Genomic DNA, 26138 nt, shown 5'->3' with positions numbered 1-26138 from the left:
ACTAGGAGAAGCAATGCAGGAGGGGCCTGCGCAGGGGACGGCAGAGGAAGGGAGAGAGGGACAGGAGCTGGCGGGAGAGGCCTGGCCTCAGGGAGCTGTAAGTGCTTCCCATGGCGCTGTCTTCCCCCTACTCCTCAGGCCCAGTGACAGCCACTGTGAACATCTGGAAGGCAAGGCTGCTGTGCCCTTCACCCTTTACTCCTTGTCCTCTGCCTGCCAAGGAGGCCTCTGTAACCAGGAACCCTGACCAGAGACTCCTGAGCACCGTCTCGGCAAGTGTTGTAGAAACTGGATGTGCTGGGGCCTGACCACCCTGTCCTGGAAGGTGACGCGTCCTCCACCTCCCGACCTCAGGCTGGATGCCACCCTTTCCCTACCTGACAGCAACCGTGGGTGACCCTGGGCTTGGGCTGACCCGGTAAGTGCTAAGGGGGTGCTCTGAGGGGAGCCTTACCGCACTATGAAACCCTGAAACCACACCTCACAAATAAGATGGGTCCACACACACCTCTCAGCAGCAGGGCCCAGCCTGGGGCTCCTCTCTCAACTACACCCAGAGAGCTGAGTCCCAGGAACCGCAAATGTAGCAACAGCAGCAGAGCTGGGGCAGCCCAGGGCAGACTGGAAGGCACCGCGGCCTCCATTGGGATCCTGTTCTGGCTCTTTTCTTGTTCCTTTCATTTAAGGAACACCAACTTGGCAAAGAGGACACCCAGCCACATGGTCTTGGGAAAGAATGAGAGGCTGCCCTTAGCTTCCAGGCTGGGGTAAACTCTGCACTTTGAAGAAGTCCTGTGGGCAACTCTACAAAGAGATGGGAGCAGAGTCTGCAGCAGAAAACAGGGCACAGTTCGAGCAAAGGCAAGGAGTACGGGTAGATGGCAGGAGCCTGCAGAACGCACAGCCTCAAGGCCTCGCCAGGGCACCCGACAGGCTCTGAAAGACCCCAGTTCTGAATCCTGCACACAGGATGGGGCAAGCTTCTTCCACCATCAAGGATGAGGTCAACTGAGTGTTCATTCTCAAAGTCCCATCAAACTGCAGGCCTGACCTCTTGGTCACCATCACTGGTGGCTCCAACCTGGGGCAGTAGGCCCCAGCCGCTTGCCCGGGGTTGGGGCAGCCAGTGCTTCCCAACAGCCCCAGGACTGCTCCTTTCTGGGCCATCTCCTTCGCTGCGCGGCTCGGGGCTGTGTCCATCTATTCCCAACAACCAGCTGTGCTGAAGGTTTGGTGCCTTGAAGGCAAGAACTTCTCCTCTGTGTCCCTCTGCTTCAGTGCCCAGCACTCTGCCCTGCGCAGGTGATCTACTCAACTCTTTAGGACTGTGATTTCAATCACCGGCCACAAAGATACAATTCAATAATTTTCCGAAAAATGCATGATTCGTATTTAATATGCAGCCTTCATTAATAGGCTTTGTGTATTCCTTTCTTTCTAATCTTGTCAGAAATCTTCCCAGGCCATGCATTTCTAGCGAGAGGGTAGGGCTGGCCTTGGTATATCACAGAATTGCTCCATGCAGGCAGGGAAGGTCCCCGAGCCCTCCTCCGCCACACCCTCACACTAAGAACAAGCTAAGATCAGGAGAAACACAAATCCTCACAGCAAACGAAACCAAGCCCTCCTCTGGGGCTTCGTCCCACAAGAGGCCTAAAGCAGTTAGACAAGTTGCTTAAGGTCACACTGCAGATAAAATATTAATGAATACATCATCTCAAAGCTTAGCAAAAATGCCCCACAGAAAGTACACTCTTTGTGGCCTGGAGTGGGGTAGCCCCACCAGCCTTTCTTACATTCCTGGGGAACAAGCCCCCAGGCTGCCTGCACAGGCCCTGCACCCGGCATACTGCTGTTCCCGCAGCCTTGGTCTGGGATCTGGGGGGAACCAGGGCTCTGGGATAGAGGGGCCCCTGGAGATGATCAACTCAGACATCAACGGCTCTCTGGCTCCTCTTCAGTTAAAATCTGGACAAGTGCAGGGAGGAGGCACTGCTTCAGGGGGCCCACGCGCCATCACAGCAGCAGCTCTGGCAGAAAGGTGTGTTTCGTGTTCAGCCCTATTCTTTCTACCTACAGATCCCAGTCCCACAAAGACCAAGTCCAATGCCCATGCCAGGGCCCAGCTCTCAAATGTGAGTGGCACTGTGTCCCTGGCTTCTCTCCCGTAGCCACACCTTCACAAGGCCAGGTGCGAGCAATCCTCCCCAGCTGGCCTCTACCACACCCTCACTCAACAGGTGTCCCTGGGCGCTCCCCCAGCACAAATCCCGACCAGTCACTAAGGGAGGTACAGGGACTCTGGGGTCCAAAGCATTCCTAGACTGCCAGGGACCCACAGGCCTATGGCTCTCCTCTAGGGAAGCGGCAGGACCTACAGATGCCCCCACGAGGGCAAAGCAGCACATCTCAGAGGGAAGCCTGCATAGTGGGGTGCAGGGATCACTCCGCTACTGAGCCGTGACCTGTCAGAAACAGTCCGCTGTCACACTTGGGGGCCCTCCCAGCATCCTGTAAGGTACTTGGACTTGGACACCCTCCTTGGGGGGCAAGGCCTTGTGTACTCACACACACAGAAACCCACAGGTAGACCACACCTCACATCATCCAGAGGCCCAGGGAGCATCAGCGAGTCCATATGAGGGACCCTGGACCTGTCTCCCCATCACCAGGGCCCACAGCCGGGAACCTCCTTTGCCCGGGTCTTCTCATCTCCACCTCTACCCAGGGCCATCCCCACTAAGACCTGCTGCTTTCTTCACTCGCCTCCGAAAATCAGATGCTGGGGGTGCTGTGGGGGTGCAGTGCCGGGTGTGGGGAGGACGTGGAGACAAGGCTGCAGCCACCAGAAGGAGCATGGACTCTGGGACCAAAACCAAGCCCCGCACCAATCCGCAGAGCAGCAGCTTCCTGGGTGAACAGCAGTAACTGGTCCGCTCACAGGTTGCTGTGGCTGGAGATCACAGCAGGTCCCCCATAGGGTGGGCAGTTTCTTTTTTATTGACTGTTCTGGTTCAAGGCCTAGCACACAGTAGGGCCTCAGTAAGGGACTGGTGAGCAAGAAATGAACACAATGGGAGAAGAGAGTCATCGAAACGCTAACCCGCTAACAACAGAGCCCGTTTTGCTGCATGTTTTCACTATTAAAAAAGAACTCTCTAATCTCTCCTTAAGAAATGTCATTACCATTCAATTCAAACTCTGGAGCTGGCTAAGGACTCTTGTCTGCTTTGGAGCAAGTACAAGGAAATTTATTCAGACTGGTCACCCACTATCGATTACAACGGTGCCGCCTGACACCTCTGCATGACCGCTTCCGGGAGGGAGCTGGACGTCTGCAGAGTGAGGAGGCCCAGGTTGACTTCTCAGAGAGAAGTCGCATTAATGGGACTTCCAAACTGCGGAGGAGCGCAGCCGTGACCGTGGCTCTGCATCACGCTTTCCTGCAGAGTCCAAGGGACAGTGAACACAGAGCCGCATGTGCAGCCAGGTGCCACGCAGCCACGGTTCACAATCCTCATCACGTAACTTTTCAGAAAGAACAAAGATCTTATCTATCATAAATGTACAAGTCAGGGCCCAAAACATTATACAAATCACTTGTCTTGCTCCAAGCACAACTCTGCATTTTGTCCACAAAGAGGAGAGACTGCCCCATGTGAAGGGCCGTGGAGGCTGACAGGGGTCCCAAGCGCCCACCTGGAGAGTCATTCTTTCCTGGAGGCGCCCAGACCAGACCTCAGGGCCTTCACACGCCTGTCCAAAGGTGCTGGAGCATGCCGGGCCTGCAGGGGGAAGAAACCGTCTCCTGCAGAGTTCTCAAGCCCCAATAAAAAGCAATGTAATTGACACATGAAGAAAGCAAGCTTAAAGTCGCTAAGGACTTTCCAGACAGGTCTTTAAATACAGCTCTAAATCCCCAGGACACTGACTTCACTGCCGCTCTGAAGGAATAGATACACCCCTCTTCCAGCTCCTCCCTGCAAAGTAGCAGCAGCGAGCCACGTCCTGCTGAATAGTCTCATTTCGAAATCCCTCCCCAGCTGACAGTGATCTATATGCCTACTTCCTGTGGGCGGACAGACACGGAAAGCTTAAGACCTCAAATCTTAATGGGCTCATGAGAAAGTACGATGTACGGAGACCAGCATCTTCAGCTTCATTAGGTTAACCCGATCATCCGTTTCACTGCACCTGACCCACAGAATCCATGCTGTGGCACCTGGGACATTCAGGAGAGCCCCAAGGGCTGTTGCCTGGCACACGAGGCAGAGGACCCAGCAGGTGCGGTACTCGGAGCACGCTGTCCACCCTCACCCAGGCTTGGCAAGGGCAAGTGGAGACCCGAGGCAGCCTTTCAAAGGAGCCAGGACAGCAGGTCCAAAGGAGTCCTGGGGAAACGCAGGGCTGAGGACGCCCAGATGGTGGAGGAAGTGAGTGGCCAGCCAGTGAATCGTTTGCACCCAGCATAAATCCCTAGCAACAGGGCCAGAGGGAGGCTCTCAGCATAGCACGGCACCGGACAGAGGCACAGAGCACAAGGGTGCAGAGGGAAGGGCAGGGCCTGAGACACACACAGCAATCGGCCCCCTACTCTGCCCTGATGGAATGTGGGTGGGCCAAATGCCAGGCAGCACGGCCTCAGCGATGCCCTTCCACCCCAGTGCCCAGCTGCCTGGGCTGCTATGAGAACCGATGGTAAAAGGTGGAGCCCTGCCCTGCTCAGACAGGCTCCTCCCCAGCACCTGCCCCAGATAAAATGCAACGTCTGAGCAAGGCACACAGAGCCTCCCACATGGCCCCACCTGAGTCTGGCAGCCTCGGACCTGCCCTGGCATCCACACTCAACTGCACCTCACATACAGCACGCCGCGCCCCCCTGCCCTCAGAGCCTTGGAATGCTCTTCCTTGGTGCAACCCACCTCTCTCTCATTTCCTGGACACCTGCTCTGTGCCTTATGGAGGGACCCTCTTTGCACCCTTCCACCCTCCTTCTGTTCAGTTGCAACTCAGCCCCCAGACCCTGCTCACATGTCTCCCCAGGAAGCCTCCTCCTCCCCTGGGAAGACGAACACACCTCATCTTCCCTACGTCATCAGCACACCTGGGCACCTGTATCGCATTCTTGCTGACTGCTGGCCACCGGCTGGGCTGCGAAATTGCAGGTGGCAGGGGCTGCTGCCTTAGATAGGGCCCTCACTCGCTCAATCCCCACAACAGCTTTTCCTGACCGCGCTGTCTCTCACCTGGAGCACTGCAGGTGTGCTGAGCCTCTCCAGCAAGCCCGGGGGCTGCCGCATCCTGGCCCTGGCCCACCTGCTGCTCCCCACACCCTTCGCCTGCTCTGTCCTGGCCCAGGCACTCGAGGCCAGAATCCTCCTACTAGAACCTGGGGCCCCATCATGCAGCACAGATCTCAATTCAGGACCCCCTGCCACGGCCACCCTGCCTGGGGGCCGGCTCTCGTGGCCCCCCAGCACGTGGCCTCATCACCTGACAGGTGCCTGAGAGATGCTGCTGCTTTGCTGTGGCCTCATCACCTGACAGGTGCCTGAGAGATGCTGCTGGTTTGCTGTCAGGATCCCTCTCTGGGAAAAGAGCCCTCGACAGCAGGCCCAGCTTTCCTGTTGCTGTGCCTGAGTGCTGAGAACAGGTCCCGACCCGGAGCAGGCACTGATAACTGCACATGGTCTGAGTGATTTGGGGCCCAAGGTGCCCAGGATCAAGCTCTGTCCTGAGAGATATCGGGGACATCTGCGAAGTGCAGGCCCCACCTCCAGCGACCTTCTGACGCACCCTCCCCAGGGATGGCGAGGCTTGCACTGGCCATGCTGAAGAAGATAAAATGAAGACATTTCACCTAAGATACTGAACAAGGATCAGGTGCCATGACGATGCACCAGCAGCAGCAGAACAGGCTGCTTCTTGATCAAAGCTACCTCTGGGAGATGTGCCTCAAGGCCTGCAGGTGTCTGTGTGGCCCCTCTCAGCAGTGGACAGATGGGGGTCCCATCAGGCAGTTGGCATTCAACACGCCTGGAGGCTCTGGCCCTGACCTCTGCCCCATGCCCCTGACTGGCACGACTGGTGTCCTGGAATGTGGGGCTGTATCTCAGAAGTGGCACTGCCAAACTTCCAGACCCACAGGGCACAGGAGGAACACAATCAGATAGCTCCTCTCGCATGGAAATCAGAAGGCTACGACACTGAGTCCCAATGTCCCCGCATCATCTTCATTCTCATTCATTCATATTCTCTCTCTCTCTCCGCTCTCTTCCTCTCTCTCTCTCATACAGGCTGGCAAGGTACCAATTCCACAGACCAGAAGCCATGGCACCCCCACTGCCACAGTGCACTGATGGGGGCTCTGGCCAGGACAGAGATGTGGACTGGCAGTGGCAGCCCTGGCTCCTGGCCTCTGCTCCAGCCATGCACAGCCTGGTAACTGAGAGACTGGAACCCCATTCCCATGGTGCCTCAGCAGGGCCCCGGAGCCCAAAGTGCCTCATGGGGGGCAGAAATACAAGCCACTGAGACACAGTATGAAAGGGAAGTGGCCCTGGGCAAGGTGCTTATGCTCCTAGACTCCCAGTTTCATCTTCTATAAAACCTGGAGAACAATGACTGCCTGGCAATAAAGCCCAGAATGTGAACAGCACCACAGTGGACAAAACACCAGTGATAAGGGCTGTGGGGAGACAATCTTGCCTGATGCCTGCTCTGTGCTTGGTGCAGGGCCAGGCACTTGCTATAGGTTAGGGCAGGCGAGCAAACCACGGCTCGCTGGTGCCTCGGTAGGCAAGTCTCATGGGGACACGGCCATGCCTGCTGTCCACATCTGTGGCTGCTTCTGTGCTACAACAGCAGAGAAGTTGTGAAAAAGTCCATATGGCCCACAAGCCTGAAAATATTTACTATCTAGCCCTTTACAGAAAACGTCTGCCAATCCTCACTCGAAAAACCTTCCTCAGTCCTAGCAGCAGCCCCTCGAGGCGAGGATCGGAAACTCAGCTTGCCCAAGGATGCACAGGTAAGCACAGAACTAGGGCAGAAACACCCTCCATCCGAGCCCAGGATGCCGCAGAGAACATGGACCCACCAGGGCTTCCGTGAAATACTCAAATAAACCTTTTCCTTAAAGGTTGACCCAGATCTGTTTGGTGACCAGTAGGCAATTCGGAGCCTCCATGTATAGAAGTGTCCTGGCCACAGATTCTCACACTCCAGTCCCTCTGCAGCACCTGCCCTTGGGCGTGAAGTGGGAGGACGCGCCCTCAGCAGGAGTCCACCCTGAGTGCAGTGTGAAGCGGCTCCGACCCTCAGGAGAGGAGGCCAATGGTAGAGGAATGACCAGATCCGAAGCCCAGGGAGACAAGCACCATCTTTCATCCCCAGCAGTTTACAGCCAGCCCTGCGTGAGGAGCGTGGGCAGTGATGATTAAAGATACGCTTTGGGATATGGGTGGTAGAAATGCAATGATTAAAATTCAAGCGGCCTTTTGGATATCACTAGGAAGGAATTTAATAAAGGCCTTAAGCAAATGAAGTCATCTTGCAATACTCACCTGGCAAAAATAAATGTTCCCCTTTCTTAGAAAAAAAGCGTCAAATCACTAGGGGATAGGAAACGTAAAGTGTGGAGATGTTCACCCGTTTACCAGGGAGTCCCCCGCCACCTGCACAGGATGTGTGTGAGGAGCCATGCTAAAGCAGCATAAGTAACCGTTTCAGGTGTACCCGCGGCACCGAAGGCAGCTGAGGATCTCAAACGAGAGGTGGCCTTCACCAAACTGGAAACGGAAACCCCCAGGCCCAGGAGGCCGGCTTCGCGGCTGCTCACTCACCGTACTCAGAGCCCTGAATGTTCCCCAAGAGGAAGAAGTCACTGAGCTTTAGAGAAAAGAACCTGGCTTTGCATGTCCTGTCAGAACCTGTTGTTCTTTTTCATTCCACGGCCTACCTCAGCTGCTCCTCTGCTGCTGAGTCACGTCCCGCACGGGGTAACCTCGCACAGGGCCCCCCATCAAGTCAGCCGCCGCCCTGCATCCTCACCTTCCCAGCAGCCTCACGCACCCAGGGATCGCCCACTGTGGGATCACCCTCCCCAGGTTCCACCCACCCCCCATCCGAGCTTCCCTCTCCCCATCAGAGCCATACTTCTCAGACTTACCGATGCCCTCTGACCCCACTTGCTCGACGACCCCTCATCCTGGCTGAATTTACCCCCACGCACTTGCTCTCAGCCATCGATGACGACTGCTGACACAGGGTTTGGATCTGTGTCCCCACCAAATCTCATGTCGAATTATAATCCCCAATGTTGGAGGTGGTGATGAGATCAGGCGGTCAGACTCTCCTGAGTGGTTTACCACCACCCTTCTCCGCGCAGTTCTCATGCTAGTGAGTGAGTTCTCCTGAGATCAGGTTGTTTAAAAGTCTATGGCACTGGCCGGGCGTGGTGGCTCACACCTGTAATCCCAGCACTTTGGGAGGCCGAGGCGGGCAGATCATGAGGTCAGGAGATCGAGACCATCCTGGCTAACACGGTGAAACCTCATCTCCACTAACAATACAAAAAAGTCAGCCAGGCGTGGTGGCAGGCACCTGTAGTCCCAGCTACTGGGGAGGCTGAGGCAGCAGAATGGTGTGAACCCGGGAGGCGGAGCCTGCAGTGAGCTGAGATCGTGCCACTGCACTCCAGCCTGGGCAACAGAGCAAGACTCCGTCTCAAAAAAAAAAAAAAAAAATCTGTGGCACCTCCCCCATGCCTTGCTCCTGCTCAAGCCATGGAAGACACGCCTGCTTCCTCTTCACCTTCTGCTATGACTGCAAGTTTCCTGAGGCCTCCTCAGAAGCCGAGCAGATGCCAGCACCATACCTTCTGTACAGCCTCTTTGGAACCATGTGCCAATTAAACCTTTTTTCTTTACAAATGACCCAGCCCCATTCTCCTGCCTCAGCCTCCCGAGAAGCTGGGACTACAGGCGCCCGCCACCACGCCCGGCTAATTTTTTTGTATTTTTAGTAGAGACAGGGTTTCACTGCGTTAGCCAGGATGGTCTCGATCTCCTGACCTTGTGATCCACCCACCTCGGCCTCCCAGAGTGCTAGGATTACAGGCTTGAGCCACCGCGCCCGGCCAGGTGTTTCTTTATAGCAGTGCAAGAGCAGACTAATACAACCACATGCTGAGCCCCCTGCAACTCTCCTTGCTGATGGGAGGTGGGGGCTGCCATCTCTCCACAAATGACTCACGGCTCCACCTTCCCAGAACCACACTCCCCAGTAGTGCCACGGCTGCCTGGGGGAGCCTACTCAACTGAGTTGCTGAAGGCAACAGAGATACCAAGATCTGCTGAGTAGGGTCTGGTTTTAGAAGGCGGGGTGTGTCTTTTCTGCTGTCCAAAAATGGGGGCAAAAGGGAAAGCTGGCATTCATGTTTTACAGAGGACCCCAAAACTGGCTCTCACGGGCTAGGGTTCTTCCAGGAGCTGGGACTGCCTCGCCCACCTGTGGCCTCCCCACGGCCACTGCACACATCCATGAGGGAGCACGCGACCCTTGGGGGAGCAGGGCCATTCTCTTCCAACTGGGCTATCTCTGCATCATTGGCTCTTCTTCCAAGCCTTTCGTCACCCTCATGACAATGCCCCTCATTCATTTTTATACACTGTCTAGTTCAGGGCCTGGGACGGTGCAGGTGCTCATAAACAACCTTTTATTGACACGTGTCCCAAGAGGATTTTAAGCACCTTGTAAGGGGTTAAAGAGTAACTAAAACCTGTAATGGCTCAGCTAATAAACACCCAATTTAGGGGAGAGTAATCACTCGATTGCTTTCCTATGATTACTATTTTCATTGCCAGAAGATGCAACACAATTTCATGGTTACTTGGCCCTGTAAAATAGAAATACCCCCGATTCTTAAGATATGAAGAGGTTTATAACCAGGGTACTGTCAGTTCAAGAATGAGTCCCAGGTACAAATGAGTCAATTCGTTACAAAATTTAATTTCAAGAAAATTAACTCAATAAAGATGCCCCAATTGTGCTTAAAGCTTTAATACCTATTAGGAGTTTTAGGGAGGTGGTGCAGAACCATGGGCAAGCCGATCCATTTTCTCGCTCCTCAAAAATGCGATTGACTTAATACCTAATTTATTCGTAATGGGGACAGTATTACAAGGAACTCTGTGTTTAATGAGGGAGGTCTGGGTCTCAAACAGCCTAACCAATCACAAAAATGGAGAGCATTCGCAATTTACAGGATATTAAGTTTTGTTCCCTGTCATATTACAGAGAGCCGATCAATAGCACTAGACTGACAGCTACTTTAACCAAACAGCCCAAGGTAAGGCTTTATGTCCCAGCAAACGCTGCTGGCCAGAAATTCTGTAGCTGCCAAACACTTCGAAGAGCAAAACCTAAGTCGCGGACATGAATGACAGTCTGCCGACTGGTGATAATTTCCGTAGTGAGATCATTAGACCAGACAAGCGGCGCAAAGGAAAAGCAAAGTCAGAATACAGGACTTCAGAGCCACGAAACACTCACACCCACCAAGGGCACACCGACCAGCAACCGGTGTCAGGAACAAAGCTTTGGGGCATCGTTCTAGATGACTCATACGAAAACAGGCTCAGAATGAGAGACTGGAGAGCACGGAGGCCCAGCAGGCATCCTGTCCTGTGGGAAGAATGCATGCAGCCTGAGGCCCTGTGGGAACAGCTGGTCAGAAAGACCCCCAGGCCCTCCCTAGCTGCTCTGGGACGCCCAGCCTTCCCCACCTCCACGGAGCAAGGCACCAATGTTGGGACCCAACGCAGTGCCTGGGACCTACGCGGCCTTAGAAAAATAAAAAGCCTCCCACCTAGAGCTCCCCTTTCCAGAAACGCCCGTCCCCCAGCATCAACCTCCAAGGGCAGCTGCCCCCCTGCAAATCCCAAACACGCAGCCCATGAAGGGCTGTGCTCACTGTGGTAGAAAGCCTGGCTCTTGAGGTGTTGGGATGAAAACCAGCCATACGCTTCTTTCTTTAGCACTCTGTAGAGATTTGATTCCTAATCCCACATAATGGTGCCTGCTATTTGTAACCGATGATGAAAGGCTGGCGCGTAAACCCCCCACAGCACCGCCTCCGCTTCAGCAAACATCTCGAACAAAATGAAAAGGTGCTAGAATAAGTGATGGGACACTGAAGGGAACAGAGGTGGCTTGTTCCAGAAAACTCAACCTCCTGAAGAATTGAATTTCATCAGAACTGGTGAAGAGTAGAAAATTTCATACCACACTGAATCTGTGATTTTTAAAAAAATCTTTATTATATGTAACTCAAAATATAGACAAGGTGTGAGTCCCGAGCATGAGTTTTTTGGCAGAAGTAGCTCAAACTCACAGCAGAGTCACCGGCACCCCTCGCATCCTCCTAGCACACTGCTCAGAATGTAACTTCCCAGCAAGCTCAAGGCTGCTGTCACCACGCAGGCAGAACGAAACTCAGCCACAAAGAGAATGGCCTGAAGTTCTTTTCCCAGTTTTACATCTCCTCAGATAAAAAGCATGCCAGGAGTATACTCTTTTATTTTTATTTATTTATTTTTTGAGATGGAGTCTCACTCTGCCACTCAGGCTGCAGTGCAGTGGCGCAAGCTTGGCTCCCTGCAACCTTCGCCTCCCAGGTTCAAGCAATTCTCATGCCTCAGCCTCTGAGTAGCTAAGAATACAGGTGTGTGCCACCACACTTGGCTAATTTTTTGTGTTTTTAGTAGAGCCGGGGTTTCGCCATGTTGCCCATGATTGGTCTCGAACTCCTGAGCTCAGGCAATCCACCCACCTCGGCCTCCCAAAGTGCTAGGATTACAGGCATGAGCCACCACGCCCAGCCAAGAGTATACTTTTTAAAGACCTCATTTCAATGGAGAGAACGCTTTGAAGGCAAAATCGAATGCAGCACACAGGCCCAGGGTAGAAGGCGACAGGAAACGGCCTGGGCTCCTGGCACCCCCATGGTGGAAGGCACGAAGGAGAGCTCACCTGGTAGGTGTCCCACAGGCGGATGGTGCAACGCAGGGGCACCTCCCTCATCAGCAGGTTGTTCATCCAGCGGAAGGCAAACTGCAGGTATCTCACTTCGTGTTGGTCCAGGTGCCGGTGCACTTGCTCTGCACAAAACAAACACAGGCCCCAAGGCTGTCAGGGGAGCCCTCTGGAGGCACTGGCAGCCAGGTCACTTGTGCCCCCAAGGCCCTGCGCCCACCTCAGAACCCCACTCCAACAGGGAATCCCAAGCAATAACCCCTAAGGAGCAAAGAACTAATTCTACTAACGAGAGACTACAGCTCTCCCTTCCTACAGGAAAGCGAAAGATGGCGGTGCCGCTGGTTGATCATTATAATCATGGCCACGTTCGGGTGCTTCACGCCCTAACACCCAGGAAGATGGGGGGGCTTGAGTCGACACCCACACCGTGGGGCTCCACAGACAGGCGCTCTTTCCCCGCTCCACAGAAGCTCCACAGACCCAGTCTGGTGTCCCAGGAGGGGCTTAGAGAGAGGAGATGAGCTTGCCAGCTCCTCAGGAGGGGCCCAATCTTGTCCAGGGAAATGCTCCACCTATGCCTGGACCCAACTGTTAAGTGGGCAAGTGGGACGCAAGGCCTGCAGGCCAGGTGGAGGACACCCCTCGATTCCAGGATGGGAATACCCCAAAGACAGCTGGGCCTCTGGAAAGAGCCAGGCTTTACCAAGCATCACTCCCAGAAGCACATGCTTGCACCAGCCACATGCGCTCCCCTCTCATCAAGCTGCGGTGGGCAGCAGCTTTTCAGCCTCAGCTCAGACCCTGTGCTCCCTGCCTCACCCCCTGCTGAGTCCTGGAGGTGTCACTCCTGGAGGCAAAATCCCAGCGATCATGGTGCCTATGCTCCTCTTTCCAACATTCTGCCCAAGAAGTCCTACTCTAAAGGGCCTAGAAGAATGGGTGTTGCTTTATAAAAACAAATAATCATTACTAATTATTGCCTAATTGAGCCGGATAGCGGTTCCTTGGTTTTTAAAACGCGGGTGCACCTGAGGGCTGCTGAGAGCCTTCTTTCTGCAGCTCACTTCCTCACCCTGCTTCCAAGTTACACCTTCCTTCTATCCACGCTTACCTAACCCTAGTTTGCCCTGAGAAGTGACCCTGAAACACTTCACAGGGATCTCCATTCCCTCAAAGAAAGTTCTAGAAATGGCAAATAAACAAATACCAGAGAAAAGCTAGTGTTCTGTTTACTGGTTTGTTTTACTCAAGTCCCTGGTAACTTGCAATATTTCAGCAACAAGCGAGAAGCAGGGGGAAGAGGAATAGGAGGGTCCATCCTGCAATGCCCTCCACCTGATGGACCAAGCCTGGACCTCGCATGTCTGCCAAGACATGCGAGTCCCAAGCCTGGACTTCAGGGCTGTGGGACTGGGAGCTGCCCTCACCTAAAGACAGGGGCTGGTTTCCAAGCAGGCTCCACTAAGCTGGCCCTGGAAAAGCATGGGCAGCTCTGGTCCCATGATGGGACCCTGCTGTGGCGGGAGCTGGTCCCTTCACTGTCTCTGCCCTCCCTGTCGCCCTCTTCCCCTAAACCACTGCTGTCCTCAGCTGACCAGAGCAAACGTGCTGGGGCGGGGCTCCTGTAGGGCTGGGTGTCAGGGGACGCCTGCAGGATGAGGCCCTGGCTCACACTGTGGGGTAGATGCAGCAATACATGCTCCATTCCAACACGACAGTGAATAATTGTGGAAACTGCAGAACTGGGTGGAGCAGAACGGCAAAGGCTCCCCTCTGAGCCCCAGGGGCCAGCCTGGGAGGAAGTCACCATGGAGGCTGGACAGCCTTGCCCACGACCCACAGGAATGCCCTCCAGGAGGCTGCCTAGAGGCACCCACACACCCACCACTGTGCGCTGCCTCTGCAGTAACAAACTTGAGCACCAAGGGCTCCAGGCCTGCAGAGAGCAGGCACAAGCAGGCCAGGCAGGCCCCGGAGGCAGGCGGGGGTGGCGGTCCCCAGCAGCAGAGCAGCCTGCAGGGCAGCTCCTCTGGATGGCAGGCATCTGCTCACTTCAGATACTCAGTTGCTACAGCAGGAGGTTGGTCAGCTTTTTGCTTTATGAAGAGGTCTGGCGCACACCACACACATGGCCACAGATGCCCACACTTCTTCATTAGCAAGCCCACCTGTCTCCCCTGACCCCATGAGAGCTTCAGAGGTAGAACATTTGGGTGGATGAGTGGCTGGGAACGCTGGTGCCTCAGGACTCACGGAGCCTGACGCATCAGTGCCAGAGTTGGTTGCAAGCAAAGACGGTCACACGTGAGCAGCAAGGACAGCTTACTCTGAGCGACTGAAAATGTTATTTGTGTATTAAAACCAAAACCAATGCATAATATGCCATCAAGTCAATTATCGTCATGAGTTGTTAGGATAAAATTGCGATTTCAATGAAATTTCATCTTTGCACTGGGCCTGTTCGAGCTCCATCGTCCAAAGTCCCCGGCACGTAGACCAGGGATTGCCTCCCCTGCCTTGGAGCACTTCTGAAAGGTGTTGGGCTAGAAACGTTTGAGGAGCCAGGCCCAGAGACAGCCGGGGCACAGGGAATGCACAGGCCCGCTTGCGGGGCAAGGAGGGCCTGACACCAGGGTGCAGTGGGCTTGGCAGTGACCTCAGGGATTCCCAAACGGGGCTGGACATCATCGTGTCTTCATCTTCCTCCTCTCCCTCCTCTTCATCCTCATCACCACGGAAGCTGTTAAATACAGATTCTCATCTCGACTCTCTCAGTCACTCTTCCAGGTGGGATGTCAGAGACTCTAGAGAAGATGCTGACGTGCCAGTGACATCTCTGCACTGGGAACGCCTCAGAGGGCAGGTCACACAAGGACGCGGCACCACACAGGCTCACAGACAGGAAGGACAGGTCCCAGTGGCTCACGCAGGACACCTGCTCCAGGAGCTCCACGCCGAGGGAGGGGATGGCTGCAGTGCAGGTCCAGAGGCAGCGCCAGCGTGTTGTTCACTTAACAGCTTCCTTCTAATCCACTGGCACTTTATTAAAGACATTTATTTTTAAAATAAAACTAATTTCACTACCAAAAAATGGTTCCTACAGTCTTTTCTAAGTAAAGAGCAGCGTGGCAAGTGGCGAGAACAAAACGGTGCTGCCAGGGGGCCCCTGAGGCCGAAGCCCCCGCAGAGTTTAATTTCACGGCTGCTCATCCCTCGGGGGACGGAGAGGCCAAAAGGGGTGCCAGGAGGTGTCTCAGGATCCCCACAGATGAAGAGACACTGGCCCCCAGAATGAAGTTAGAATGCCTAAGAAAGGCACCAGACCCTCTACTCCCTCCTCGGCCTTCACCGCCGCCCTCCCCTGCAATGCCATGTCTCCTGCGGTGGCACCAGGTGACTAACAACACCCACGCCACCACGCAGGCTTCCCCGCGCCCCGGGCTCACCCTCATGGCAGCCTTCCACCAGGGCACCTGTCTCTGCCCAGTGTGAGGCTACCCAGACGTCAAAACTCCTAGATGCTTCCAGAAACACCCCACGCTGTGAGCCTCCCCCTCTTCTTTGTTCTATACACACCTCTATGGAAGCATTTATCACAAAAGGGGCATAAGTGCTCAGGGCGCCTGCCCACCCTGGGGTGTGAGCTGGTCAGGTGTGGGTCCAGGTCTGGGTCGCCTTTGTTTCCCCAGGCCCCAGTACACACAACTGAGCATCCATGAGTGTCTGTCAGGTGACTGTGATGAACGAATGAGTACACAGAGCAAACAGGTAACCAGAAGACGGACACATTCCCAGCCTGGCCGTCCTCCTCCTCCTCTACTTCTATTTCTCAACACAGCAATAGCGAGGAGTTTTCCAGCCACACCCTAGAACATGACATTCTTTTCAAATAACTTACAGAATCATTTCTAACCTGAAGTTAATCTGCAGCTACAAAACTAAACTGATAGAAAGTTCTACGAAGCCCTGAGGGGGCTCCACCATCCAGGCCTGACCTCTGCCCGTGCCCCTCGGAGGGCGGAAGTCCAGCCAAGCTGCTACCAGACTCTGCTGCCCCCAGCGCACTGACACGTGGAATTCAAGTCTGATGAACACTTAAAACCAGCTGTTTAGAAAATGACTCCATTTACTCAACAAGGCTCTTTTGCACAGAAAAAAGAAGAATGAGCTTCCATGAAGGAGCAGTTGGCTACTTGGGGAAGAGCAGCCAGGACGACAGCGACAGCTCCGGAGGAAAATTACTGCCTGAAACAGTGCCTGAGGAAGGAGGGGCCACACAGGACGGCCTGGGACGGCAGTGTGAAAGGAACGCTCCAGGGCAGGTGCCTGGCCTGGCAGGTGGCACCTGGTTTCACTGGCCACTCCCAGCCCACAGCTCTGCGTGGACATGTGGGCTACAGCAAGTGGCTGCCACCTTGCACTGCGTGAATGAAGCTCTGCCGTGGAGATGAGCTGAAGTCGGCAGCCTGGGGCCTCCTGGGACACACGGCCACACTGCGCATCCCTGTCTGGCTGCTGCTCTGAAGGTTCTCCAATGCTGCCAGGGCAGGGCCCCAGTGTACCAAGGCAGCAGTGGGACAGTCACAGGCTAATCACCAGGACATGAGTGCTGCGCCCACATTTTACACAGGAGGCCTCAGGCGAGCTTTAGACAGGGATACAGAGCCTGGGCGTTCTTCCCTTTGGGTGTGTGTTCACAGCCACTCCCTCTCTCCTCTCGCTCCAGGCATGAATGCAGTGAGAACCAAGCCCAGTGTGTGAGAGGCCTCGCAACCAAGCACTCACAGGGCCAGGCCCTGGACCCAGCCTGGGGGACCTGGTGTGGGTGGGACTTGCCAGAGAGTCTTATCCTCTAGACTGTGACTTCCTCGAGGGCAGGGACTTTGTCCAGAAACAGAGACCAGCACCAAGGCAGGCCATGGCCCACCACACATGTGATGTGTGTGGGGCACACATTTGTTAACCGGGCAGCCTGGCGCCCAGGGCGGCCTCTGCCATGGATGAGGACAAGGTGACTGCTGGGGAAGGTGCGCACCACAGAGTCACACGCAGAAGAGGAGGCTTGGCTCACCGGCCAGTCTGTCACCTGCCTAGAGCAGCAGCAGCCCACCTGTGCCGGGGCTCGGCGTGTCCCCACCTGGGAAAACAGACAACTCTACCAAGGGCCTGGGAGGCAGGTGACATCTTTCCAACACAAACTGGCAAGAAACAGACTTGAAAATTTAAACACATATTAATATTTCTGGAACACCTGTCATTGTGGTAACTAAACAGAGTACAAATTAACCCTCCCTGCTGGGTTAACGTGCAGGGACTTAGGGGTGGAAAGCACAGAGGCCACCAAGCCCTCAGCCCCTCACTGAGGGACGCTGACTTGAGGAGGAGCCCGTTCCAGCCAGAGCGCAACAGCCGGCTGCACCAAACTCCCACTGCACAGCTCCTGAAGCGGGGGCACACACCTCACAGCCTGACCCTGGGGACCCTGGCCCTTCACCTGTGAGGTGAGGCAGGTAAGAGGACCTGTCCAAAGGTGCACGCAAGGAGGCAGGTGAGCCAAGATGGGCCTGAGGATTGGCCCCCCTCTGTTCCCTTGAAACAACCCCACACCACCAGGGCTGAGCATGGACCCACCCTTGCATCTCTGGGCACCTGCGCCCTGGGCAGAGCCACCCACCCTCCTCAGGGCAAAGCCCAGTACATCTGCAAGAGCACCCGGTCACAAGGAACTAACCAGAAAACCGGACACAGTGTTAACCTCACAGGCACAGGCAAGGCCGTTCCAGGACGAGAGGCTCCTCGTTCGTTGGTTCCTTAAGGAAAGATTGACCAGGGGCCTCCACTTCCCAGGGTTGCCTCTGAAAGCAAAGCTACAGGGAAGACAAGGCCTGTTTCTGCCCGCCAGGGGCTCAGCAGCCTGTAGGAAACAGACAAGGCAATCCAGCCTTCAGGCTCCAAGCTGTGCGCTGCACCCAAATTACAAGCTCTCTGCGTCCTGAGTGCCTGGCCTTCTGCCTGACACAGGACCTTGAACTCCTGAAAGGAGCGAAAAGGCAAAACCCACGCCCACCCAGAGGTGACGGCAGGCACAGCACGAGACTACGGTGGCCACAGCAAGGGACTCCATGGCGAGCGCTCCACTGGGTCACCCAACACAGCCTGGCTAAGCCGGCCTGATTCTGGAGCCCATGGGATATCCATCCAGAAGGCACCAGGGAGTGTCCTTCTTCACACGGAAGTGGTCACTTACCACAATTCCGCAGCTTCTCTGGCAGCAGGTCACGAAGGGTGTGGCAGCAGCCAGCCAGGGCCTCACACCCCCGGACGTGCATCCCCAGCGGGAAAGCCTCCTCCCGTCCAGGCACGGTGAAGGATGGGCTGCTAAACTCCAGGCATTACTTCCAATTTATACACATCAAAGCTGCAAATGTACATGCCGAAAGGATTCATTTTTCTTATTTTATAAGTAATTGCGAGCAGATGCTCTTTCACTGATAAAGGTAATTTGGTTGGCAATAATTCTGAATTTGAAATTTCCATTTCACTGGAAATAAGAGTATACATACAATGAATGAGCAGGCAGGTGAAATTATTGTCATATTTCAGGCTGAAAAGATGTTTTCATAAGCCCTTATGTGGCAGGGCAAGGCAATGTTATTGTTGCAAAGTCACCAGGAAGAGATGTGTCATATTGGCAAGCTGGAGAAACAATCACGGTATTTGTTGAACACTTTTCTCAGCACTTTAAACAGCAGATCCACAGACCGAAAATTCTGCTGAAACATCTTGTCTTCTTGATTAAAAATAAAAATAAATTATGCAAACACATTGTGTCCCAGGATTTATGCTAAAAAGGAAAAAACATGTATCCCATTGACTTGGCATAAAAAACATACTGTTTATGCAGGACCAGACACTACTCAGATTTATCGCCTAAAGAGCACCATAATGGCTCACACTTAGACACCTGACAAAGAAAACCTTTCAACCCCCCACACAAAGCCGAGAACAGACACAAATACATCACGCTTTGGCTGGGACAGCCATGAATAGGCTTTGATTCTGGGGGAAGATTTCAATTCTCTATCAGTTAAAAAGATAAAAAAGAACAAAAGCAAGAGCCACTGACAGTGAGCAGGGCCCCTCTGCACCAAGAGGCCCCTCACTCTGAGCCCACCTCCTTTCTCATTTGCGTGGTTTGGTTTATGTCGCTGACAGCTAGAAAAGCCAGGTCCCCAACAAGCAGGGTCCAGTCACGCTCACCAGCCAGAACACCAAGAGCCGCTCACTGCCAACGGTGGGCAGAAGGTGGGAAGGGCTGAGACCAAGGACGAGCAGCAGCCCCGGCCCAGGCCACTCTGGGGAAAGCAGTCCGGGGCTGACAGCTCAAGACAGAGCACTGTGGCCGCTCACCAAGGCCTCCGATGGGACAGCGTGCCTGAGATGGAAGGGAACAGGGGAGAGAGATGGGGCTCAAGGAAGAGCAGCAGAATCATGGACCCACAACTCCACTTTCCCGGCACAGGACGCTCGCTGGCAAATCCCTGCAGGCAAACAGGCAGGGCTCCTGCCATCCCCACCCCAGAAGCGGCAGCCAGGAGCCTTGGTCAAGATCCAGGCTGCCAGCAGGTCTTCTCCTTCAGGCAGCAGCCGAGTCTGGGCTGGACACCAGAGAGCACATTAAGGCCTCGGGTTGTAGAGTCAGGTGAGCCTGGGTGAAGGGAAGGGAGGGAAGAGGAGGGAGGTTGGGCAATGAGCTCCATCAGGTGGCCCCTGTTCAGTCATCTGGCCTATGCAATGAACCGCAATAGAAACCCCAGTCACCAAGCTCTGAGGGGCTTTCTTGTTGGCGAACACAAGGCTATGGCAGGAAGAGTTAGCGCCCTGGCCCCATGGGGAGGGGTATGGAAGCTCTGTGTCCCCTGGCCCCATGGGGAGGGGTATGGAAGCACTGTGTCCCCTGGCCCCATGGGGAGGGGTATGGAAGCACTGTGTCCCTGGGCCCATTGGGACGGGTATGGAAGCTCTGTGTCCCTGGGCCCATTGGGACGGGTATGGAAGCTCTGTGTCCCCAGGCCCCATGGGGAGGGGTATGGAAGCACTGTGTCCCCTGGCCCCATGGGGAGGGGTATGGAAGCACTGTGTCCCCTGGCCCCATGGGGAGGGGTATGGAAACACTGTGTCCCCAGGCCCCATGGGGAGGGGTACGGAAGCACTGCGTTCCCTGGCTCCATGGGGAGGGGTACGGAAGCACTGCGTTCCCTGGCTCCATGGGGAGGGGTATGGAAGCACTGCGTTCCCTGGCTCCATGGGGAGGGGTATGGAAACACTGTGTCCCTGGGCCCCATGGGGAGGGGTATGGAAGCTTTGCATCCCCGGGACTCTTGCAGATTTCGTCCCATGATTCTCCACATTTGGCTGGTCCCCCTAACCTGTACATAAAACTGGAATCATAATCACTGGCTTTCTTGAGTCCCATGAGCCATTCTAATGAATAATCAAACCTGAAGTCACGGGCACCACTGAATTTACAGCCAGCTGGGCAGAGGTGCAGGTGGCCTGGGGACCACTGAGGTGCAGCTGGCGTCTGAAGTGAGGGTGCTCTTGTTGAGGACTGAGCCCTTAGCTCATAGAGTCTGACACCAACTCTGGGACGTCAGTGTCAGGATCGTGGGGTGGTGTCCCACATTTGGGGACAAACAGAATGCTCCCACCACCATTAAATGGCCCTGGGGGCTGAGATCCAACCAGACTGCAAGGCAGAGGCCAAACTGCAAACACATTCCTCGAGATAACTTCTCCACTGTTCATTTAATGTCAAGGTCACGTCACACAACTGCTGTCTTCTCACACGCTCAACACAAGGATGGGGCTGAAGACAGGTCAGACCCAAGACACAGCTAAGTATGCACAGGCAGGCGAGACGGAAGAGGTCACACCAGATTCATTCCTAGGCCGTGAGGGACAGGGACTGAGGGACAGGAACGCGACCACTCACTCTCAGAACCTGGGCCGTGGGGAACAGGGACCAAGGGACAAGAACATGACCACTCACTCTCAGAATCTCAGCAAACATGAGCGCAGAATGAAATAAAGCCTCCTGGCAGGTTGTAAAGAAATGGTGTTTATCTGAAACCACAGCACGCAATCTTTTCATCTCTAGAGAGGTATTGAGGTCTATTTTTTTGACAGTAACATAATCTAAAATACAACTTCTTCTAGAGCTACATGGAACTGAAGCAACGAGGTATTAAATCATTTTCACTTCACAGATGTGCTCATGAGCTACTCAGCAAACCCCTCTAAAACAGGGTCATTTTCATATGAGAAGGCAACAACAAATCTGATTTACTTCCTTGAAAAATGCAGATGACGGAGCCGCTTCCCTGGGTGCCTGAAGCTCCAGGGGCCCTGACTGTGCTCCATGGCCAGGGAACCCGCAGTTCAAAGCTGCCCAGGGAAGAGGAGTGGGCTGGACAAGACAGGGAGAGTCCAGAAGGCAGGCCTGGCCCTAGGCTCTGTCGCAACCTGCACTTCTGGAAGGCTCGCCCAGTCTTTAGCTTGTCTTTTTATTATATTAATAGTATCATCTGAAAAACGGATTCTAATTTTGGTAAAGTCCGATTTATTTGTCCAAATTGTCTTTAATGTCTGAGGGTTTGGCCATTATTCCAAGAAATCTTGCTTGCCTAGCTTAAGGTCACACAAAGACGCTCTGTGTTTCCTTGCAGAAGTTTTATAACTTTAGGTTTCAAACATAGGTCTCTGAGTTAACTTCACTTAGAAGACTAGTCTCCCACCCCAACCAGGCTAAGCCATGAGGATTCAAAGGCATAAGAATGACACAATGGACTTTGGGGACTCAGGGGAAAAGGGTGGGAAGGGGGTGAGGGATAAAGGACCACGAACTGGGTTCAGTACATACTGCTCGGGAGATGGGTACACCAAAATCTCACCAATCACCACTAAAGAACTTACTCATGTCACCAAATACCACCTGTTCCCCAAAATCCTATAGAAATAAAAAGTTAAATAAATAAAAATAAATTAAAAAAACAAAACATAGGTCTCTGATTCATTTTGAGGTAACTTTTTAACATGGCACAAAATATGAATTCAAACTCCTTCCTCTGATGTGAATTTTCAATTGGAACTTCTTCATTTGCTCAACATATATAACAATTATATGCATAGCAAATACATGCTTTGCCACTGAATTTCTTTTGTACCTTTTTGGAAATAATTGCACATATGCACAGTTCCATGTCTCAGCACTCTCTTCTATTCCATTGATCTCTTTGTCTATACTCAATGGCAACAACATGCTGTCTTGATTACTGAAGCTTTATAATTCTTGAAATCAGCTAATGTGAACAAAAAAAAAAGAAAAAAGTGAACAAAGTCCTTCAACTTTGTTCATCTTTTTCTGTGTTGTGTTAGCCATTCTAGGGAGTTTGTATTTCCATATGAATTTAAAAATCAGCTTGTCAATTTCTATAGAAAAGCATGTGGGATCTTGATTGCAATTGAGTAGAATGTATGATCAGTTTGATGAGAGCTAACATTTCATACTCTTGAGTCTTCTGATCTCTGAACATGATTAGGTCATCTTTCATTTCTCTCAGCATTGTTTTGTTTTCAGTGTACAGGCCTATTACATATTTTATCATAGTGTTTTCCCTAAATATTTCACATTTTCATGCTATTATAAATTGTATTGCTCATTCAATTTCAATTTCTCATTTCTCACTGTTAATATACAAAAACAAAGTTTATTTTTGTATGGAGATCTTGTATCCTGAACCCTTGCTAAACTCTTATTCTTTCTAGTAGCTTTTTTGTAAATGCCATCAGACTTTCAAAAAACATGATCATGTTGTCTGCAAAAGCAGAGAGTTTTACTTCTTCCTTTTTGGTCTGGATGCCACTTACGTTTGTATGTATGTACGAATAAATGAATGTATGTTTTTGTCTTTCTGCCACCAGAATCTCCAGTATACACACCGGACAGAAGTGGAAAGAAGGAACACTGTCCCAGGTTTCCGATTTGGGGGGAAAGCTTTCCATTGACACCCTCCCTTTCCTATTATGTCAGCTATGGGTTTAAACATCAAACATGCTCTTTATCCAGCTTCAAAAGTTCCTTTCTGTTCTTGTTTACTGAGAATTTTCATTGGGAGTGGATATTGGATTGTGTCAAATGCTTTTTCTGCATATATAGATGTGATTTTATGGGTTTGTTCTTCTTTTTAAATATGTTAATAATAATAATTACATTGACTGAAAATCAACCTCACATTCTAGGATAAACCCTACATCATCGGGATGTGTATTGCTGGATTTGATTTACTAAAATCTGTTCAGGATCCTTACATTTATGCTCATGATGGATACCAGTCTGCACTTCTCTACAACACTATACGTTTCCCTCTAAGCACTGCCATCTTCTCACACACTCAGTACTATATGATTCCTTCTAAGCACGGCCTCTTCTCACACACTCAGTACTATCCATTTCCCTCTAAGCACAGCCTCTTCTCACACACTCAGTACTATATGTTGCCCTCTAGGTACTGCTTAGTGCTATAGGTTTCCCTCTAAGGGAAGTAGTATACTTTTCTAAGTACTGCTCTTTTGCATCCCACAAATTTTGAAGTGCTGGATTTTATTGTCATTCATTTCAAAATAACTTCTTATTTCCCTTTTGTTTCTTCTGTGATCCATGGGTTACTTAAAAGTGTGTTAATTCGTTTAGAAATATTTGAGGATTTCCCAGGTATCTTGCTAATGATTGCTAATTTAATTCCATTGTGCTCAGAGAACAGAAGAAATACTTCATATTTCTCGAACCCCTTAAGATTTATTGAGACTTTTTTAATGGCCCAAAATATGGTCTATCTTGGTAAACGTTCCATGTGCAAAATTAAAAAGAATGTGCACTCTTGGAATCTTCCATAAAAATCAATTAAGTCAAGTTTGTTGACAGTGTTTTCAAGCTTCTTATATCCTGATTTTCTACTTGTTCTATCGCTTCCTGAAAAGAGGAGCTCGAAATCTCCTTCTGTGACTGTGTCTCTGTCCATTTCTTGTTGCATTTTTATCTGATTTTGCTGTATATTTTGATACAGTCTTAGTGGATGCATAAACACTTAAAATTATGTCCAATTGATTAACTGACCCACTCTATCATACAAAATGATCCTCTTGATACTTGATAATATTCTCTATTCTGAATCTACTGTTTGCCATTAATATAGACATTACCGTTTTCTTTAGATTGGTGTTAGCATAAAATATCTTTCCCCACCATTTTACTTTTAAACTATTTGCATCTTCATATTTGTGGGCTTTTTTCTTTTCTTTCTTTTGAGACAGGGGACAGGGTGTCGCTCTGTCACTCAGGCTGCAGCATGATCATGGCTCACTGCAGCCTTGACTTCCTGGGCCCAAGCAATCCTCCCAACTCAGCCTCCCGCGTGGCTAGGCCCACAGGCACACGTCTGCCACTACACTATGCCCAGCTAATTTTTTTTTAAGAGACGGGGTCTCACTATGTTGCCCAGGCTAGTCCCAAACTTCCAGGCTCAAGTAATCCTCCTGCGTCAGTCTCCCAAAGTGCTGGGACTATGGCTTTGAGCTACCATGCCCCGAAGTATGGAAACTATATTCAGCTTAGTACCTGAAAGGAACCCCTGCAGAGCTTTGGTTCTCTCGGAGTTGCTTTCTCCTTTCCCACCCTCAGCCCGAAGAACCCTCGTGTGAAGGACACAGTTGGGTGTTGATTTTAATCCAATCTAACAAGATCTGCCTTTTAATTGAAGTGTCTAGATCATTTGCATTGAACATACCTACTGACATGGCTGAGTTAGAACCTGTCAGACTACTATTAGTGTGGCCCAACTGTCCCATCTGTTCTTTGTTCCACTTTTCCTTTTTTTGGCCTTCTTTTATATTAAGTGTTTTATATAATCTACTTTATCTCCTGTGGTAGCTTATTAGCCATAGCTCTGTCTGGTTACGTTAGTGGTGACTGTAAGGCTGATGGTATGTGTCCTTGCCTTACCACAGTTTCCCTCCAGATACGATTACCCGGCTTCACAGGCAGCACAGCGTGAGGGCCTTACCACGATCTGCTTCCATCTCTCCTCGCCGGCACCTGTGCTCCTGTCATCTTCATCGCACTGCAGCGTGTGTTAGAAAACCCACAGTACACTGTTATTGCTTCTGCTTTAACCATCTGGTTGTTTTTGAAGATATTTCAATAACAAGAAAAAGTGTTTCAATGCATTCCTAGAGTTGCCACTTTGGGCACTCCTCAATCTTTGTGCAGGTCCACACGGTCATCTAGGACCGTATTCCTTCCACCTGCAAGTTTACCTATTGCTTGTCGTGCAGGTATCCGGGTCTACTGGTGACGAATCCCTTTAGCTTTTATATGTCTGAAACAGCACATATTTCACCTCCATTTCTGAAACATACTTTTGCTGGTTAACAGGTTTCTCTGGTTTGCTGTTCTTTGAATAGTCCAAATAGGCTGCTCCCTTGTCTCCGGGTTTGATGCCTCCAATGAGACTGCTGTTGTCATGCTTACCTTTGTAATGCAGGGTGTCTCTTCTCCTCTGGATGCTTCTGATGTTTTCTTTATATTAGTAGTTTTAGGTGATTGGATTATGACGTGCCTTGGTCTGGTTTTCTTCATGTTTTCTGCTCGGTTGGCATTCATTCACATTCTCAATTCTACAGGTTTATAGCTTCCATACGATTTTTTTTAACTATTATTTCTTCCAATATTTTTTCTGTTTCCTCCCTTTAGGGGACCACAGATTACAGGTATATAAAGCTACTTAAATTGTCCCACAGTTCACTGACTCTGTTCATTTTTTTCTCTTTCATTTTGAATAGTTTCTATTGCTGTGTTGGCAGGTTCATGAATCTTTTCTTGTACAAAGTCTAATCTGCTGATAATCCCACACAGTATGCTTTTCATTTAAGACATGGTATTTCCTCTCTGTAAGTTCAATGTGGATCATTTTTATATCTTCCATGTCTCTACTTCCATGTCTTTATCTATTTCTCCAGATTTTTAACATATGAAATACAGT

At 51.8% G+C, this 26138-nt stretch overlaps 1 protein-coding gene across 1 annotated transcript in view; it reads right to left on the bottom strand.

The window, feature by feature from the left end:
• Positions 1-26138, bottom strand: part of TBC1D22A (TBC1 domain family member 22A) — a gene marked incomplete at its 5' end in the record, with an annotated part of 424244 nt that overhangs the window by 127762 nt on the left and 270344 nt on the right. Inside the window, 1 exon segment of the mRNA NM_001133321.1 lies at positions 12034-12161. Coding sequence (NP_001126793.1) covers positions 12034-12161 — 128 coding nt within the window.

This window comes from Pongo abelii, chromosome 23 (genome assembly GCF_028885655.2).
Source record: "Pongo abelii isolate AG06213 chromosome 23, NHGRI_mPonAbe1-v2.0_pri, whole genome shotgun sequence".
Classification (NCBI taxonomy): Eukaryota; Metazoa; Chordata; class Mammalia; order Primates; family Hominidae; genus Pongo; species Pongo abelii.
This window is presented reverse-complemented; position numbering and strand designations above follow the sequence as displayed.